General features: G+C 36.6%; 1 protein-coding gene across 7 annotated transcripts in view; it reads left to right on the forward strand.

Annotated features, from left to right (window-relative positions):
• Positions 1 to 16,770, forward strand: part of SCN9A (sodium voltage-gated channel alpha subunit 9) — a gene marked incomplete at both ends in the record, with an annotated part of 99,279 nt that overhangs the window by 28,263 nt on the left and 54,246 nt on the right. For all 7 annotated transcript variants that reach the window (XM_080689177.1, XM_080689174.1, XM_080689176.1 and 4 more), the window contains 4 exons: positions 251 to 489; positions 2,322 to 2,495; positions 3,684 to 4,040; positions 8,897 to 9,376. In XM_080689177.1, coding sequence (XP_080545303.1) covers positions 251 to 489; positions 2,322 to 2,495; positions 3,684 to 4,040; positions 8,897 to 9,376 — 1,250 coding nt within the window. The remainder of the gene's footprint in view (positions 1 to 250; positions 490 to 2,321; positions 2,496 to 3,683; positions 4,041 to 8,896; positions 9,377 to 16,770) is intronic.

The following is a 16,770-nucleotide window of genomic DNA, read 5'->3' on the forward strand; positions in this document are numbered from 1 at the left end:
AGAGATGCCCACACACCTGCTCTCAGTCATTAATTTCATTGCCTTCCACTCAATTATGCTTAATTCATGAATGCGGAGTACAAAAACTTAAATAATATGCTATGACTTCATAGAAAAAGCCCTGTAGTGCAAAGTCTAAATCACAAGCCCTGTTTGAATGTGAGAGAGCATTGCTGGTTTGTGTCTGGTAAGGAAGAAAATATACACATGACTGATTTTATGTTCTCTGATGTTTTTTTTTTTCTTCCAGAACTTGAAGAATCTAGACAAAAATGTCCGCCTTGGTGGTACAGATTTGCACACACATTTTTAATCTGGAATTGCTCTCCATATTGGATAAAATTCAAAAAGTTTATTCATTTTGTTGTAATGGATCCCTTTGTAGATCTCACAATTACCATTTGCATTGTTTTAAACACATTATTTATGGCTATGGAGCACCACCCAATGACTGATGAATTTAAAAATGTGCTCACGATAGGAAATTTGGTGAGTCTCAGCATGTGATATGGGTCACAGTTGCTGTCTTTGCTTGTTAACATTGTCATTTCCTTCTTTTATTTTTTTCCAAGTCAATGGATTTGCAGATGGGTAGTTATGAATACCTAGAATTTACCCCTTATAAATCATTGTGCAAAGTCAAGTTTTATTTAAAAACATGTAATTTTTAAATAATATTTGCAGTACTTTTGAGTTATATGAATAATAATGTTATTTCCATATATGTCATTGTTTGGGGATTTGATAATGCTTTTTGTCTGCCAGAATATCTGTCAGCATCTCAAAATCTTGACACTTTTTGACACATTTAGTAATGACATCACAATATTTTTGTAGGTGCACATTCCAGATATTTTTAGGAAAACTAATTATGCATTGTTTGGGGCATAATAGTTGTGAAGTGTCTGGAATTTTTGAATCCCAAAGACCTGCATTTAAACCCTGATTCTGTCTCTTATTAATTATATGATCTCAAGCAAATATTTCAAACTTAAACATTTTAACTCTCTGAGTTAAACATACATCTTTGTTCTAGATTCTAGCTGTTGATAGAGGTCTAGACAGAAGTCTAGATCAGTACCTTCTCCCTAAATGTCCTGCATCACTGTGAACTCAAAGCTGTCACCATGCATCTTATTATTCCCACACAAAACAAGTTTGTGTACTCCCCGCTGATTTCTTGTGCTAAATTATTTTTCATATTGTTTCATGCATTTATTTACTTATTTTATTTATTTTATTTATTTATTTTTATTTTATTTATTTATTTATTTTGGTGGTACTGGGGTTCCTGGAAGCCCTTCTACCTCCGAGCTACACTCCCAGACCTATTTTTATACTTTTTTATATTTGGAAACAGGGTCTCTTAAGCCAGAGCGGCTGCTTTCGAACCTGCGTGATCCTCCTGTCTCCGCCTCCCAAGCGCAGGGATTACAAGCGTGCGCCACCACGCCCGGCTTTGCTTCATGCATTTATAAACCCTTCCCTTTGAAATTTCTTTGATCAGATTCTTTGAGTCACAGTATACCTGAGTGATTCATAAGCAAGATTTTCACTATGACCTCTTTTTTTTTTTTTTTTTTTTTTTTGGTGTTACTGAGGTTCCTGGAAACCCTTCTATCTCCGGGCCACACTCCCAGACCTATTTTATTTGGAAACAGGGTCTCTTAAGCCAGGGAGGCTGCCTTCAAACCAGCATTCAAACTCGGCCTCTCAAATATGGGGATTACAAGGGTGCGCCACCATGCCTGGCATCACTATGACCTTTTGAAGCCAGTCTTTTGATACCAGTTTCAGGAACTAAGTACTTTTTGCAATTCACTTTAAGTCAAAATTTTGAATGTCTGACTTTGGCTGTCACTGGGTCTGTCAAATGTTTTCTTTTTCTACTGATAAATCTTTAAAGAGTGAATCTAAATGTTCTTTATTACTCTAAGAGTAGTCAGGCAAGAGGAAATCCTGGCTCAAAATTTTAGTATCAATTCATGCTTCCTTTTCATTTTCTTCCACACAGCTTGTGCCTCCACATAAGTTTTTACAAAGAATGACTGTGTTCATTGTCATTTTTTTGCCACTCTAAAATTTGGTATGGTCTTCAAAAATGCTGTCATGATGATAAAAATTGACAGAGATTCTTAACCCTTTGATACTTATATGAGAGCTATAGTAATAGCTACTTATAAGGTTAAGTGAGATAATATTTGTAAAGTATCTAGGACATGGTCTGGAACACAGTAATTGCTAAGCAAATAGCCATTATCATCACCATGTTGATTTTATGCTCTCTAATAATAACAGAAAAATATGTATTTCTCACTTAGGTCTTTACTGGAATTTTTGCAGCTGAAATGGTTTTAAAACTTATTGCCATGGATCCATATGAATATTTCCAAGTCGGATGGAATATTTTTGATAGCCTTATTGTTACTTTAAGCTTAGTAGAACTTTTTCTATCAGATGTAGAAGGATTATCAGTTCTGCGATCATTCAGACTGGTGAGTATAAACTAAATCATCATTTTAATCTAAAGTGAGATGTTTTTTGGCTCTCCATTATTAGGTAAAATTTGGGAACTTGAACCATAAAACAAGATAGGCCTTGATATTTAGTAAAAAGAAGTCCATCCATTAACAAATGCACTTTAAAAGCTAAAACCACATGAATAGTTTAAGATATTAGAGATCTGTGATATTCTAATTTGAAGCATATTCTACTATCATAGTAAAACTTTTAGTCTAGTAGGGAAATAACTTATTTTACAGAAACAAGTTTATGATTTATCTGGTTTGAGGTGGCACACATCTATAACCCTAGTACTTAGGAGACTGAGATAGGAAAATCACAGATTAGAGGCCAGCCTCAGAAATTTAGCAAGACCTCTAGTAAGTTAGCAAGACCTTGTTTCAAAATGAAAAATAAAAATGGCTGGGGCTATGGCTCAGTGATTACAATCTTGGGTTCTATACCCAATATTGCAATAAATAAATAAAATTAAACATTTATGGTTTGTAGATTTCAACCATAACATGTTCATTAACCCAAAAACAATTGTATAATAATGAAAATATAAAAATAAACAAATATTTTAAAGCATTTTATCCATAACATGCCGGCAAGAGCTACAAAGAGTGTGTCTGCAAGATCAATGTAAACTGTAAACTCCCACGCTGGCACATGAACGACTTCTTCCACTCCTTCCTGATCTTGTTCCATGTGCTGTGTGGAGAGTGGATTGAGACCATGTGGGACTGCATGGAGGTCGTGGGCCAGACCATGTGCCTCACTGTTTACATGATGGTCACGGTGATCGGAAACCTTGTGGTACGCACTCCAGGTTTTATCCCAGTGTCACATAAAATTATAAAAGTATCATAAAATGAAATGAAATATAAATTACCACTTTCAATATCTACAACCATGATAAGAAGCTTCTTTCTTAATCTATAATGAAAATTACACACATTCCTCACCCTATAGGTTTTGGATGATTACTAGCAAGTATAGCAAAATAACAGCAATATGGAAAATACATAAAAATGAAAAGTAGGAATCATTGATTTTAACCAGACATTAGCGGTAATATTATTGGATTAAATCCTGCCTTAAAATTGATACTAAAATTAAGATTGAAAATATTGAATTTTTTTATCATTATTAATGGTAAGCTTTATATTCGCTTCTAGCTCCGAGTCTTCAAGCTGGCCAAGTCCTGGCCCACACTCAACATGCTGATCAAGATCATCGGCAACTCGGTGGGGGCGCTTGGAAACCTCACCTTGGTGCTGGCCATCATCGTCTTCATTTTTGCCGTGGTGGGCATGCAGCTCTTCGGCAAGAGCTACAAAGAGTGTGTCTGCAAGATCAATGTAAACTGTAAACTCCCACGCTGGCACATGCACGACTTCTTCCACTCCTTCCTGATCGTGTTCCGCGTGCTGTGTGGAGAGTGGATCGAGACCATGTGGGACTGCATGGAGGTCGCGGGCCAGCCCATGTGCCTCATTGTTTACATGATGGTCATGGTGATCGGAAACCTTGTGGTATGTACAGATGTTCCCATATTTAAAATTCTCCATGGAATGGATTTATGATGATGCTGTCTGTTAATTTTATCATTTTAAAATGAACTGAACCTAAAATTATTAACTATAGAAATATAATAAATTCAAGAAAGAACAGAAAACAAAATTTGTCATAATTTTCCTGGCCAAATAACCCACGTTTTGCTTGGTGTGGTGGCACACTCTTGTAGTCCCAGCATTGGGGGAGTGAAGACTGGAGAATCGTGGTTCTGGACAGCCTCAGCTACTTAGGCCCTTCACAACTCAGTGAGACCCTGTTTCAAAAATAAAAAAGACTAAAAAATAGAACTGGGGATGTAGCTCGGAGGTACAAAGACCCTGGGTTCCATCCCCAGTACCACAAAACAAACAAACAAACAAATAACCCATGTTCACCCCTACTTAGGTTATTTAGAGTTTCTACTATATTCTCTCATTTTGATAGTGGTGTAATGCAAATGTAATCCCAGTATCAAAAGTATTTAAGTCTCTTAACAAATATGAATACATATGAATTTTTCAGATAAGAAGATAAACTATCAAATAATACACACTTCATTTAGTAGTAACAAAAATGAGGACCAAAGCAAATGAAAACACAGACTATACTGACTTAGAGTTACAAAGATTAACATCTATAGCAAAGATGATCAAACTATGATTTACAGGCCAAATCCAATCTAAGGATTGTTTTAGTATGGCACTAGGAGAATTTTTACATTTTTAAATAACTAAAAAGTCAAAAGAAGAATATTATTTTACTCATATGTATGTTATATAAGATTTAATTTCAATGCTCATAAATAGTTTTATTGGCACCTGGGCATGTTTGATCACTTTATATTTTACCTATGGCTGTTTTTATACTATACTGGTATGCTGTTTTATACTGTACTGACATAGGTGAAGAGTACCATAGAGAGACTGTGTCCTACAAAGCTTAAATATGTATTTTCCCTTTACCAAAAAATGTATCAAGTACTGATCTATACTATCAGTTTTACACAGGAACCTTCCTGTCTTTCCAATTAGTGTTTTCTTAGCTTGAATCTGTTTTCTGTTCCTTTCTTCCTTATACGGTTGATAAAATTGTTCAAGCTTATAAAAAAAAAAAGAAAAAATTGTGTAAGATGCTCTTCCAAGATGCAATAGCCTCAATTTTCAAATCAACCACATTAGCAGTGGTTCCTTTGAGATCAAATCACTCAGCAGGTATCCCAGGCAGGTAACAGTACCAACTGTGTGGTACCTTCCTTTCCTACTATAAAAGATGAAAATTGCTAAGTTTTTTTTTTTTTTTTGGTGCTACTGGCGATGGAACCCTTCTACCTCCAGGCTACACTCCCAGAGTTATTTTTATACTTTTTTTAAAATTTGGAAACAGGGTCTCCTAAGCCAGCGCGGCTGGCTTCGAACCTGTGTGATCCTCCTGTCTCCGCCTCCCAAGCGTGGGGATTACAAGTGTGCACCACCACCCTGGCTGCTAAGTTATTTTTGCCTTTACATTTCCCATGTAAAAGTTGATTTAGAAATCAGCCAGAAATCTGTATTTGTCAATTCACGTACTAAATGAAAGTTTATCAAAAATATAGCATGAATCATCAAATTCTAGACCCTTATTCCTCAAAAAAAATACATAATGAATTTCCATTCTGCAATTCTTGCTTATTTTAAGCTGTAGTTATAAATACATTTTCTAGTTTTGTAAATGTTTATAAACTTCTTCAATATAAAATAAAATACATATTTTCTTTGGTTCTTCTGAGTGTACATTTTATATACTCCAATACCAAAATTTGTGTAATTTTTCTTACAAATTTTTGACATTAATACTGAGATAGTGAAATGCATTTCTGATATGCCACACTAAAGCCAATAATAAGTAATTTAAATATTTATTACGTAGTCAAGCATTTGCAAAGGGCAGGAATTTGGGGGGTTCTCATCTTATTATTTATTCAATATATTTAGTAGCTTCTCAGTGAAAAGAGACATGTTTAGGCATCATTTATGTATCATGTAGGAAAATATAACAGAAAAAAATACCTGTGAGCTAATATTTGTCCTCAATATGCTTATTATGTATTAGGATTGAGAAAAATGGTACACAGGATATCAGACAAGAAGAGGTAATTAAGTGTCAAATATGTGGTTAAAAGATAATGCTTTTGACAGAAAAGAAAAGGAAATTATAGATTGTGACTCAAGGAAAGCTTTCAAAGTGGGTCTTTGAAGAATATATAACAATATTTAAGCATGAACACTGACATGAGGGTAATGTTTTCTTTGAAAGGCAATCTAATCTGGGCGTAGTGGAGCACACCTGTGGCCCCAGTAGAGCGGCTAAGATAGGAAGATTGCAAGTTTGAGACAGACCAGCCTCAGCAATTTAGAAAGACTCTCAAGAAGATAGGGAGCACTGTTTTAAACCAAAATAATAAAAAGGGACTGGGAATATAGCTTGAGGTATAATGGCTCTGGGCTCAATCCCCAGTATAGCAAAAGAAGGAAAAGACGGAAGGGAGAAAGGGAGGAAAAAAGGGAAGAAGGAAGGAAGGAAGGAAGGAAGGAAGGAAGGAAGGAAGGAAGGAAGGAAGGAAGGAAGGAAAAAACCAGATGGATGAATTAGTATTTAATACCTAATTAGTGATGACTGACACATATTGTCATTCATTAGTTATTATTTCATGATAATATGCAAAACAGAATTATAAGTCATCAAGGTTGATAAACAACATGTGAATAATTAAAGAACTACCAATAATACAAAATTAGAATGTGAGAATTTTTCAAGTATTTTTTTCTGATATAGTCCTCCACAATCAAGGTATATCCTGAATTGACCTAACTTTTAAAAGATTTCTTTCACTTATATTGAGGTGAGTTTACCACGGGTTATTTGCAATGGTTAAAAACTGTAAGTGTAGCTCATTGTGCTTCAGCTCTAGCATGTGTGAGGCCCTGGGTTCAATCCCCAGTGCCACAAGGAGATAAGAACAAATACTAGAGAAACATTTAGAAAAGTAGATTTTAGTCAGCTTAAATATATTTCAGGAAACTGATGAAGGGCATTAATCAAAATGAGACTCTGAATCAAATATTTTATGACTATTTTTTGTCCAATGTAGTAATGCATGGGATAAAAACTAAACTTCAATTGAGTTACATGTGCAGATAACAATTAAATATAAGTGTTTTATGATTTTATTTTATTTTTTATTTTTATTTTTGGTGGTACTGGGGTTCCTGGAAGCCCTTCTACCTCCGGGCTATACTCCCAGACCTATTTTATACTTTATTTTTGGAAATCCTCCTGTCTCCACCTCCCAAGCACGGGGATTGCAAGCATGCACCACCATGCCCGGCAAGTGTTTTAAGATTTTAAAGGAAAGAAAAATTATTGAAATATATTGAAAGAAGTGGCACAACATAAGTGCATTATAGAAAGCAAGTATACAAATATGAGCATTGGTGAAGAGACGCACTGTGTAATAGACCTTGGCCTCCTCATCAGCGTTCCTCTTGAAACACAAGCCTACTCAAACATATATTTCATAGTGAAATGAAAACATAAGAACTAACATAAACCATTTTAGAATTCATTAATGAACATCAAAATTGTGTTCTATAATATCTAGGTCTCAAGCACCATAATTTTTGTTGACACCAAAAATTTTTAGTTTACATATAGGGTAGATGATTTTTGGCTGGGTGCGGTGGTGTACACCTGTAATCCCAGTACTTCAGAGGTTGAGACAGGAGGATTACAGGTTTGAAGACAGCATCAGCAACATAGCGAAGACTCTCAGCAACCACATGAGCCTCTGTTTCAAAATAAAAGATTAAACCAGCTGGAGGTGTATCTTGAAGGTAGAATACTGGGTTCAATCCCAAGTACAAAAAAAAAGGAATAAAAGGTAGAAGATTTTGGCCATAAATAAAACTAAATCGAATGATATTAAATTACTTTTTTGTTCTCTATGTAAAACAGTGTTTACATATAATTTATATACTTGCTGCCTTCTGGAAATCCTTTTCTTTTTCAATAACAATATTTAGTTCACTTGGACACCTATTTCGGAGAGGAAAATCAGAAATGGTTTTTCTTATGAACAGTGATTTGCTTTATGGGAGGAATTATAGTGAGTTCTTTTGTAGCCCTTCTATGAACAAAATGCTAGACAAGAAGACCAAACAATAAGTGGTGTAGTCTTATGAACCCAGTCCAATGGGAAGATCTTCTTTTAGGCTTCAAAAGCTATATTAAGTTGCAAGCTGGCACAATACTTGGACAAAATATTTTATTATAGGACCTCTGTAAGGACTATCTTCCATTTGTTGGAATGAACAAACAGTTGGTAATAGTGAGCAGAAATTTTGGTCTGGAAGACCTTATCACCATAGACAATAGTCCAATTTCCTTGTTCTAGTTGCTTCTCATAGGTAGTAAATAGTTATTATAGGTGAATGTTAGGAGAACTTTTTAGGCTTATTAAAGGGAACCTGACCACTAGTCTTCCACTACAGAAATGAAATTGGAAATGGAAATGACATATTGATAATGACCAGGTCCAGTCTATACCCCCTAAAGTGTAATGACTCTTAGGTTCGCCTGAGTGTCTGCTCCCCAAGACTTCTCAGGAGCAGAAATACAGAGAGGATAGTAAGGAGCTTGCCCTGTCCTCCTCACATATCTGATCTTCGTGTGAAGAGATGCAGGCATCTTCATTGCTGATTTGGACTGTAGCCTATATTTCAGAAAAGTGTACTTACTACCTTTTTAAAATTTCCTCCCTCTTTTTTGTTTCTCTGTACCCGTCTCAACCCTGATACAGGTCCTGAACCTATTTCTGGCTTTGCTATTGAGTTCATTTAGTTCTGACAATCTTACAGCCATTGATGAAGACACTGATGCCAACAACCTCCAAATTGCAGTAGCCAGAATTAAAAAGGGGATAAGTTATATGAAACAGACCTTACATGAATTGATTGTGAAAGCACTTTTTAAGAAGCCAAAGGTTTCCAGGGAGATAAGACGAGCGGAAGACCTAAATGGCAAAAAGGAAAACTACATCTCTAACCGGACACTGGCTGAAATGAGCAAAGATTTCAATTTTCATAAGGACAAAGATAAAACCAGCGGTATGGGAAGCAGCATGGACAAAAATTTGATGGAAGAAAGTGATGGTCAGTCATTTATAAATAACCCAAGCCTCACAGTCACGGTGCCAATAGCACCCGGGGAATCAGATTTGGAAAATATGAACACTGAGGAACTCAGCAGCAGCGACTCAGATAGTGACTACAGCAAAGAGGTAAGATTGTGATTGTGGTGTCTGTCTTGCTTCACATTATGAACTAGTATGAAGTGAATCTAAATCTCAGATGTCTGCAGGCTGCAATTCTTTCTAGCTTTGCATATAGAATGGAGGAGTGTGTGTGTGTGTGTGTGTGTGTGTGTGTGTGTGTGTGTGTGTGTGACTTAAAACAACAGCTGACTGAAGGTTCCTCTGGTAGTTTTCTTACTGATTCTTAGTAATTGCTCTAATCTTACTTAGCTATATTTGAGAGCACCAGGTATCCTTGAGTCTTCTCACCCTTCATGTCATGTTCATCACCACCTATAAAGTCACACCGCCTCCTTCCACAGCGCCTGCTGAATCCAGCCCTCCTCTTCATCCATGGCACCTTTGCACTCACTACCTGTCTCGCCATCCTAAAGGGAGCCCCAACTGGTCCCTCTGCTTCCGTGTTCCAACTACTCTAATCCACTCAGATTTGATCCTAATCATGTCACCTCATGATGTCTCCATATACCCAAAGTCTCATGAGTGGTGTATGTAAAGTCTTCACGCCAGTTTTGGCTAGCTGTGTCTCCTTATGCTCACCTGAAGATCCATCACTGTACCAAACAGAATTCCTGTTAGGCCATAAACACTTACTGTCTGTGAGGCTTGTGATTTCCTTCTGTAGTCAAAAACCTATATACAGCCTTGAAGATGTGGTCCTCAAATTTTTCATCTGCAAAATTATTGGTACCTAAATCACAGTTTACAATAACATATAAAGTATTCAGAACAACACCTAAAGTGCTCAAAGGTGGGGCCCATTGCATCCTTTCTAATCTCTGCCCAAATTGGATGGGATCTTTCTCATTTTAATCCTACATAATTTTATTCCACTTCCTGGATTTGTTACTTAGTCCTTCATGTGAAATTTTTCAGAAGTTATGATATGCATCAAATAATATTGTTAATTCACTGAGAATAGAAACATCTTTAAAAGGTTTTTATGAGTGTGCCTTCTCCACCTTAACCTCAAGATTTCTAAGTGAGCAAAGGTTTGTACTGGACTATGTTTTATTTCTATGAAATGTAATAACCAAAAGTAAATATTATAAATTATTTTTATAAAATTGCTTATTGCTTTAAATTTTTAAGATACTCTTTAAAAATAATTTCTTTTTAAAATCATTTTAGAAATTATTTGACAGATGTTTTAAAAAATATCTTCCATCATTTTAACCCTATTAAGACCTTCTCTCTGTGAATTTATAGTGGATTTGGAAAAAGGGTATATGAAATAATTATTACTAATACACAGCCATATAAATAAATAAACATGTATATATACATATATATGCACATATATCCATATATCCAAATTGCTCAGAATTTAAGTTAATAAATGGTTAATAAATTATATATATGTATATATACATATAAAATTCTTTGTATATGTACAAGGAAATTCTTTCCAAGATGCTAAATAAATAAAATACTTTCAATTCTATATTTTAAATCATTTACAAGGAAGAAGTTATACTCCCCAAAATGTGCTCATTTAATATTAAAGGTAGATGCACTCCTATAATGCCAGTACTTGAGAGGATGAGACAGGAGGATCCCAGGTTCAAGGCCAGCTTCATTAGTGAGATCCTATTTCAAAATAAAAAAATAAAAAGGTCTGGGAGTGAAGCTAGGAGATAGAATCCTCTTGGGTTTAATCCCTAAGTACCATATACACACCATAAAAGGTAGAAAATAAGATTCCATATAAACCTTTACAGCAGCAAGTATATAAGTTTAGTCTTATATGAAAAGGGAAACTAAAAGGGATATCAAATATATATCCATTTTTCTGTTAAAAAAGATTAAAGTCATAGAAACCCAATTGCTTTTCAGACGATTACTAAGCCTGGGATTCTAGGTTTGAGCAGTTCAGAAGTTGGGTGAAGTCAATTGAAGACTTCTGAAGTTACTTCTTACCATTTAGGAGAAAGTGTTTGTTTGTTTGTTTGTTTGTTTGTTTGTTTGCCTGATGATTTTCTTATTGCTCAAAGCCAGAAATATACCTAACATGAATCACCTTAACTTATTCTAAAAATCCTTGTTCTTAGAATATTGAGTTATAATATTTTAAGGAAAGTATATTCTTCTTTTTAGTTAGCATATCGTTTCATGAGTGATAGACTCAGTAAGAGGAAGTAACTTTATCTGCACTTGTAAAACCAGCTCAGGACCAGCCCATATTCTTGTGATTCACAGTTCCATGCCATTTCAACCTTCTTTCCCCTCTGTCTGTTTGAAAGGCAAAATAGACATTCCTATTGGTCTTCATACTCAGGTTGGCTCCCCTGTCCTACAGAGCCAGCCTTTGAAGAACTTACACATTCTGTGACATGAAGAAGAGGTTTGTGATGTACTGGCTAGATAACTATTATATTGATTTTATTTATATAAAATTTGGTAACTGAAGTAGATTATTTATTTATTTGCTTATTTGTTTTGTGTATGGTTCTGGGGATCAAATCTCTGAGCTACATCCCCATTCCCTTTTATTTATTTATTTTTAATTTTGTGACAGGGTCTTAACTAAATTGCCCAGGCTGGCTTTGATCTTGTGATCCTTGATCATGAAAATCTCCTATCTCAGCCTCCAAAACTTCCCACTATAGGCTTGCACACCTTGCTGGTCTAAAATAGATCCTTCTTCCTTTTTTCTTCCTTTCTCTTTCCCTCTCGCCCTTCCTTCCTCTTTCTCTCTTTTTTTTATGGCACTAGGGATTGAACCCAGGAGCATCCTACCTCTGAGCTATACCCCTAGCCATACTTTATTTTTCTTATTTTGAAACAGGTTCTCACTAAGTTACAGAGGGCCTTTTGGTTAAGTTGCTGAGGCTGGCTGTAGATCTGCTCTATGATCTTTCCGTCTTGGCCTCCCAAGTACTGGTATTTGAAGCATGTACCACCATGTCAGGCCTAAAATAGATGATTTTAACCATCCATAAAGTTACTCTTGACACCCATCCCATGAACCATTTCTAAACAGTATGAAGTTTAGTTCCCTATGAACTGAATTGTCTAAACACCAGTCAATGCTAATATTCTAATCTTGTTTATCATTAGTTTATTTCTCAGGAACAACATATCGTATATACACATTCTTATGCTACTGTTGTTACTGTATTTCTGTGATCTCCTCATTATAATATATGAGAGCTTGGGCCTACCTTAAAGTATATAATATCAAATATATGAGCTAATTTTTTATAGGGGTTGAATCAGAGGCGTTCTACCTCTGATCCTCCCAGTTACAATGCATAGCCCCTCCCCTTTTTTTTTCTGGTACTGAGGAATGAACTCAGAGCCATTCTACTTCTGAGCTACACCCCTAGTCCTTTTTGTTTGTTTGTTTTCAAACCGGATCTCCCTAAGTTGCTAAAGCTGGCCATGAACCTGTGATTCTCCCATCTCAGCCTCCCAAGTACAAAGATTGTACCACCATGCTCAGCTTTGAACTTCTTACTCTGGTCATTCGTTGGTTAGATGTTTTATTGTAAAATATTTTCACTTGATTCTGCAGTATATATTTAACTATCTACCTAGCAAGAAAACCTGCCTACCTGTGCGTTGCCATTAGAAGAGGAATGAAATGTCTCCATAAAATGCCCTGTGAAAATGGGATCATATGCCATGCACACGGGAATTGTAGTGGGTAAGAAGGGAGGAGGAGGAGGAGGAGGAGGAGGAGGAGGAGGAGGAGGAGGAGGAGGAAGAGGAGGAGGAGGAGGAGTTGTCAAAAGCCAGTGATGTTTTTTTCCCTCTGTTCAAAATGCAGGTTCTAAATAGGTTACTGGGGATACAGATAACAGCTAAAGTAAAGGAAACTATATCTCAAAAACAGTTTTCTCAGAGGCCAATTGTGGTTGTCATGAAAAATGGACTTATCTTCATCCCTGGTTTGGATTCAGATTTTTAAGATACAGTTTCCTTTACTTTAGCTTTTCTCTATTTCACCAGTAACCTATTTAAGGACCTGCATTTTTAACAGAGTGGGAAACCATCACTGGCTTTTGGCAACTCCTCCTCCTTCTCCTCCTCCCCTCTTACCTGCTACAACTCCTGTGTGCATGTCCTATGATCCCATATTCACAAGGCATTTTATGGAGACATTTCATTCCTCTTCTAATGGCAGATCACATAGGCAGGTTTTCTTGTTAGGTAGATAGTTAAATATGTACTGCAGAAGCAAGTGAAAATATTTTACAGTAAGACATCTAACCAACGAATGACCAGAGTAACAAGTTCAAAGCTGAGCATAGTGGTACAATCTTTGTACTTGGGAGACTGAGATGGGAGAATCACAGGTTCATGGCCAGCTTTAGAAACTTAGGGAGATCCGGTTTTAAAACAAATAAACAAACAAAAAAGGTCTAGGGGTGTAGCTCAGCAGCAGAATGGCTTTGAGTTCATTCTCCAGTACCAGAAAAATAAAGGGAGGAGGGCATGGGTTGTAACTGGGAAGATCAGAGATAGAACGCCCCTGGGTTTAATCCAAACACAAAAAAAAGAGAGAAATGAGTTCAAGCAAAGGGTTTAGTAAAATATCTTAATCAGTTCTGAAGAAACTAGAGGCAATAGAATCCCCACATCTCTCTGAAGATAGTCTGTTTCAGAGTTGGGAAAAACATGCTTTCATTTTAAGTGTACCCATGAGAATACATCTCCTGTCATTACCTCCCAGAATGTGAGCCCTGAATTGATAGCTTGTCTCAGCCAGCCTCTTCCTGAGATGCTGTGCAGGCCTCAGCACACTGCAGACATTAACACCCTGCACAGATTTTTACCATTAGCAAAGAAGAGCTTCCTCTTTATGAGCCTCAAATGAAGCATAAAGTGCACTCGTTCATTCAATAAATATTAATTGCCTCCTACTATGCTCCGAGCACTGTGCTCAGCTGCAAAGAAGGAAGAAACCCAGATCTCACTCAGCTACAATAATTTAATATCTAGCTTCAGTTACCAGATAAAATAGAAGAGCTTGGGGTATGAATACATGAGGTCATTAGCTGTTTTAGGTTCTTGGTGCTTAGGAAACAAATTTGTTGACTTAAAACTACAGAAATGAGCCAGATGTGGTGGCACACGCTTGTAATCCCTGTGCTTGGGAGGCTGAGACAGGAGGATCGCACAGGTTTGAAGCCAGCCTCAGCTACTGAGTGAGGCTCTCAGCAAATTAGTGAGACCCTGTTTCCAAATAAAGTATAAAATAGGTCTGGGAGTCTAGCCCAGAGGTAGAAAGCCTCTGAGTTCCACTTCCAGTACCACCAACAAACAAACAAACAAACAAACAAACAAACAACAAAAAAAAACTACAGAAATTTATTCTCTGACTGTTTGGGAGGTGTTAAGTCTAAAATCAAGGTATTACCTGGGCTACACTCTTTCTGGGGGCTCCAAGGAAGAATCCTCCCTGCTTTTTCCTGGCTTCCTAGCTCCTGGTGGTCACTGACAATCTTTGCAGCTCTATCGCCCCCATGCCTGGCCCTGCCTCATGTGGGGTTTTCTTTGAGGAACCAGTGTCTCCCTACATTGCCCAGGCTGCCCTCATACCTGCAACCCTCCTGTCTCAGCCTTCCAAGTTGTAGGATTTTTTTAGATTATAGTCTATCTCAGTAATCATTAGTTATCTTTATATTTTGGGTGTTTAAATTTGTCTCCTCAATATTATCTTATTTCCGTCTTTATATTGAATTGATTTTAACTTCTAGAGTGTATTTCTCAAGACTACATACTTCTTTTCTTTCCATTCATTGAATATTACCTGTATACTTTAAATTTTATGGTATTTTTGTGAGTATACATGTGTATGTGTGTGCTTGTGTATTTATTTTTATAAATTATAGTAGCACATTATAAAAATGAACCTCTATATTTTCATAAAAATTATTGATAAACATGGCAAAATCCTTTGGACCAAGCTTCAACCCTTGAATCAGGCAGTAAAACTATGGTTACTACCTGACACATTCTTCTCTGGGAAAAGCTTGGCTGAGGTAATTACTAGCTTTTTAATAGTATGAAGGCTTATCACATTCTTCGTACTTCACTGCTGAAACTATATAACTCAGAATCATCACTGATTTTAAAGTCTTCCCTTTCTCTACATGACCCATTGCACTATTGTATAAAAACATTAAACTAGTGTGACATCATTTCTCTTATAGAAAATGACATTGCTTTCTTTCAAATCTTATTTTTTAGAAAAATGTATTTATTTTTTATTTTTTTCTTGTTACTGGAGATTGAACTCAGAGGCTCTCTACCTTTGACCTACACCCCCAGTCCAATTTTTTTTTTTTTTTAAACAGGGCCTCACTAAGCTGCCAAGGCTGGCTTTGAACCTGTGACCTTCCTGTCTCAGCCACTGAAAATCTGTTTCTTAAAATTGATTTGTTGTTTTATCATTTTTCACAGTTAAGCTATATGAAAGGCTATACTGCCTCTCCAGACCCTAATTATTTTAATAAATCTGCTTTACTTAAGGGTACATAAAAAATCCCCACATAGGCAGTTTCTTTTTATTACAGTGATGTTTTGGGCCACGTGTAAGTTAGGATTCCTCTTAGTTATATAGAATGAAAACCTACATACTTCCCATAACTAGACATAGCACCCTGCTTTCATACTAACAAGGTCCACACATCCACAGTCAACCTGATGTCCATGTCCAGGGCTCTGTTTTTCACTCTGTCAGTCTTCATGTGTGGCTTTCTTCTACATCTGTACCTAAGATCAGAAATGACTGATACAATATAAATGTTTTTATGTCTCTATGTGGGACTGGAGATAAAAACCCAGGGGCATTCTACCTCGGGGCTACACTCCCTGATCCTTTTATTTTATTTTATTTTAAAATAGGCTCTTACTAAGATGCTGAGGACTTCCTACATGCTGAGGCTGGCCTCAAACCTACAATCTTCTTGTCTCAACCTCCCAAATCCTGGAATTACAGGTGTGCTTCACCACACCCAGCTTAATACAATATAACTTCATGTTCAATTTCCAGGTAGGAAAGAGAAGAAAATAAGGCAGAAGGGAGGCTTTAAAAGCTGAATGTGGTGATGCCAGCCTCAGCAGTGAGGCCCTCCACAAATTGCTGAAACAGGACTGAGGAAATAGCTCAGAGTTAGAATGCCCCTGAGTTCAAACCCCAATCACACAGACACACAGACATGCACACACACACACACACACACACACACACACACACACACACACACACAGCTTCTAACTCTTGCCTCAAGAAAGCCAAAGTTAGCTTTAGTTTGGCTGACTTTGGTTTATGCCTTACTGGCAAGAACACATGGTAAGACATGGTAAGACATGGCTATGCCTCACAACAAGAGACCCTGGCAAAAATAAAA

This window comes from Muscardinus avellanarius (genome assembly GCF_963383645.1).
Source record: "Muscardinus avellanarius genome assembly, chromosome: 2".
NCBI classification, from domain to species: Eukaryota; Metazoa; Chordata; class Mammalia; order Rodentia; family Gliridae; genus Muscardinus; species Muscardinus avellanarius.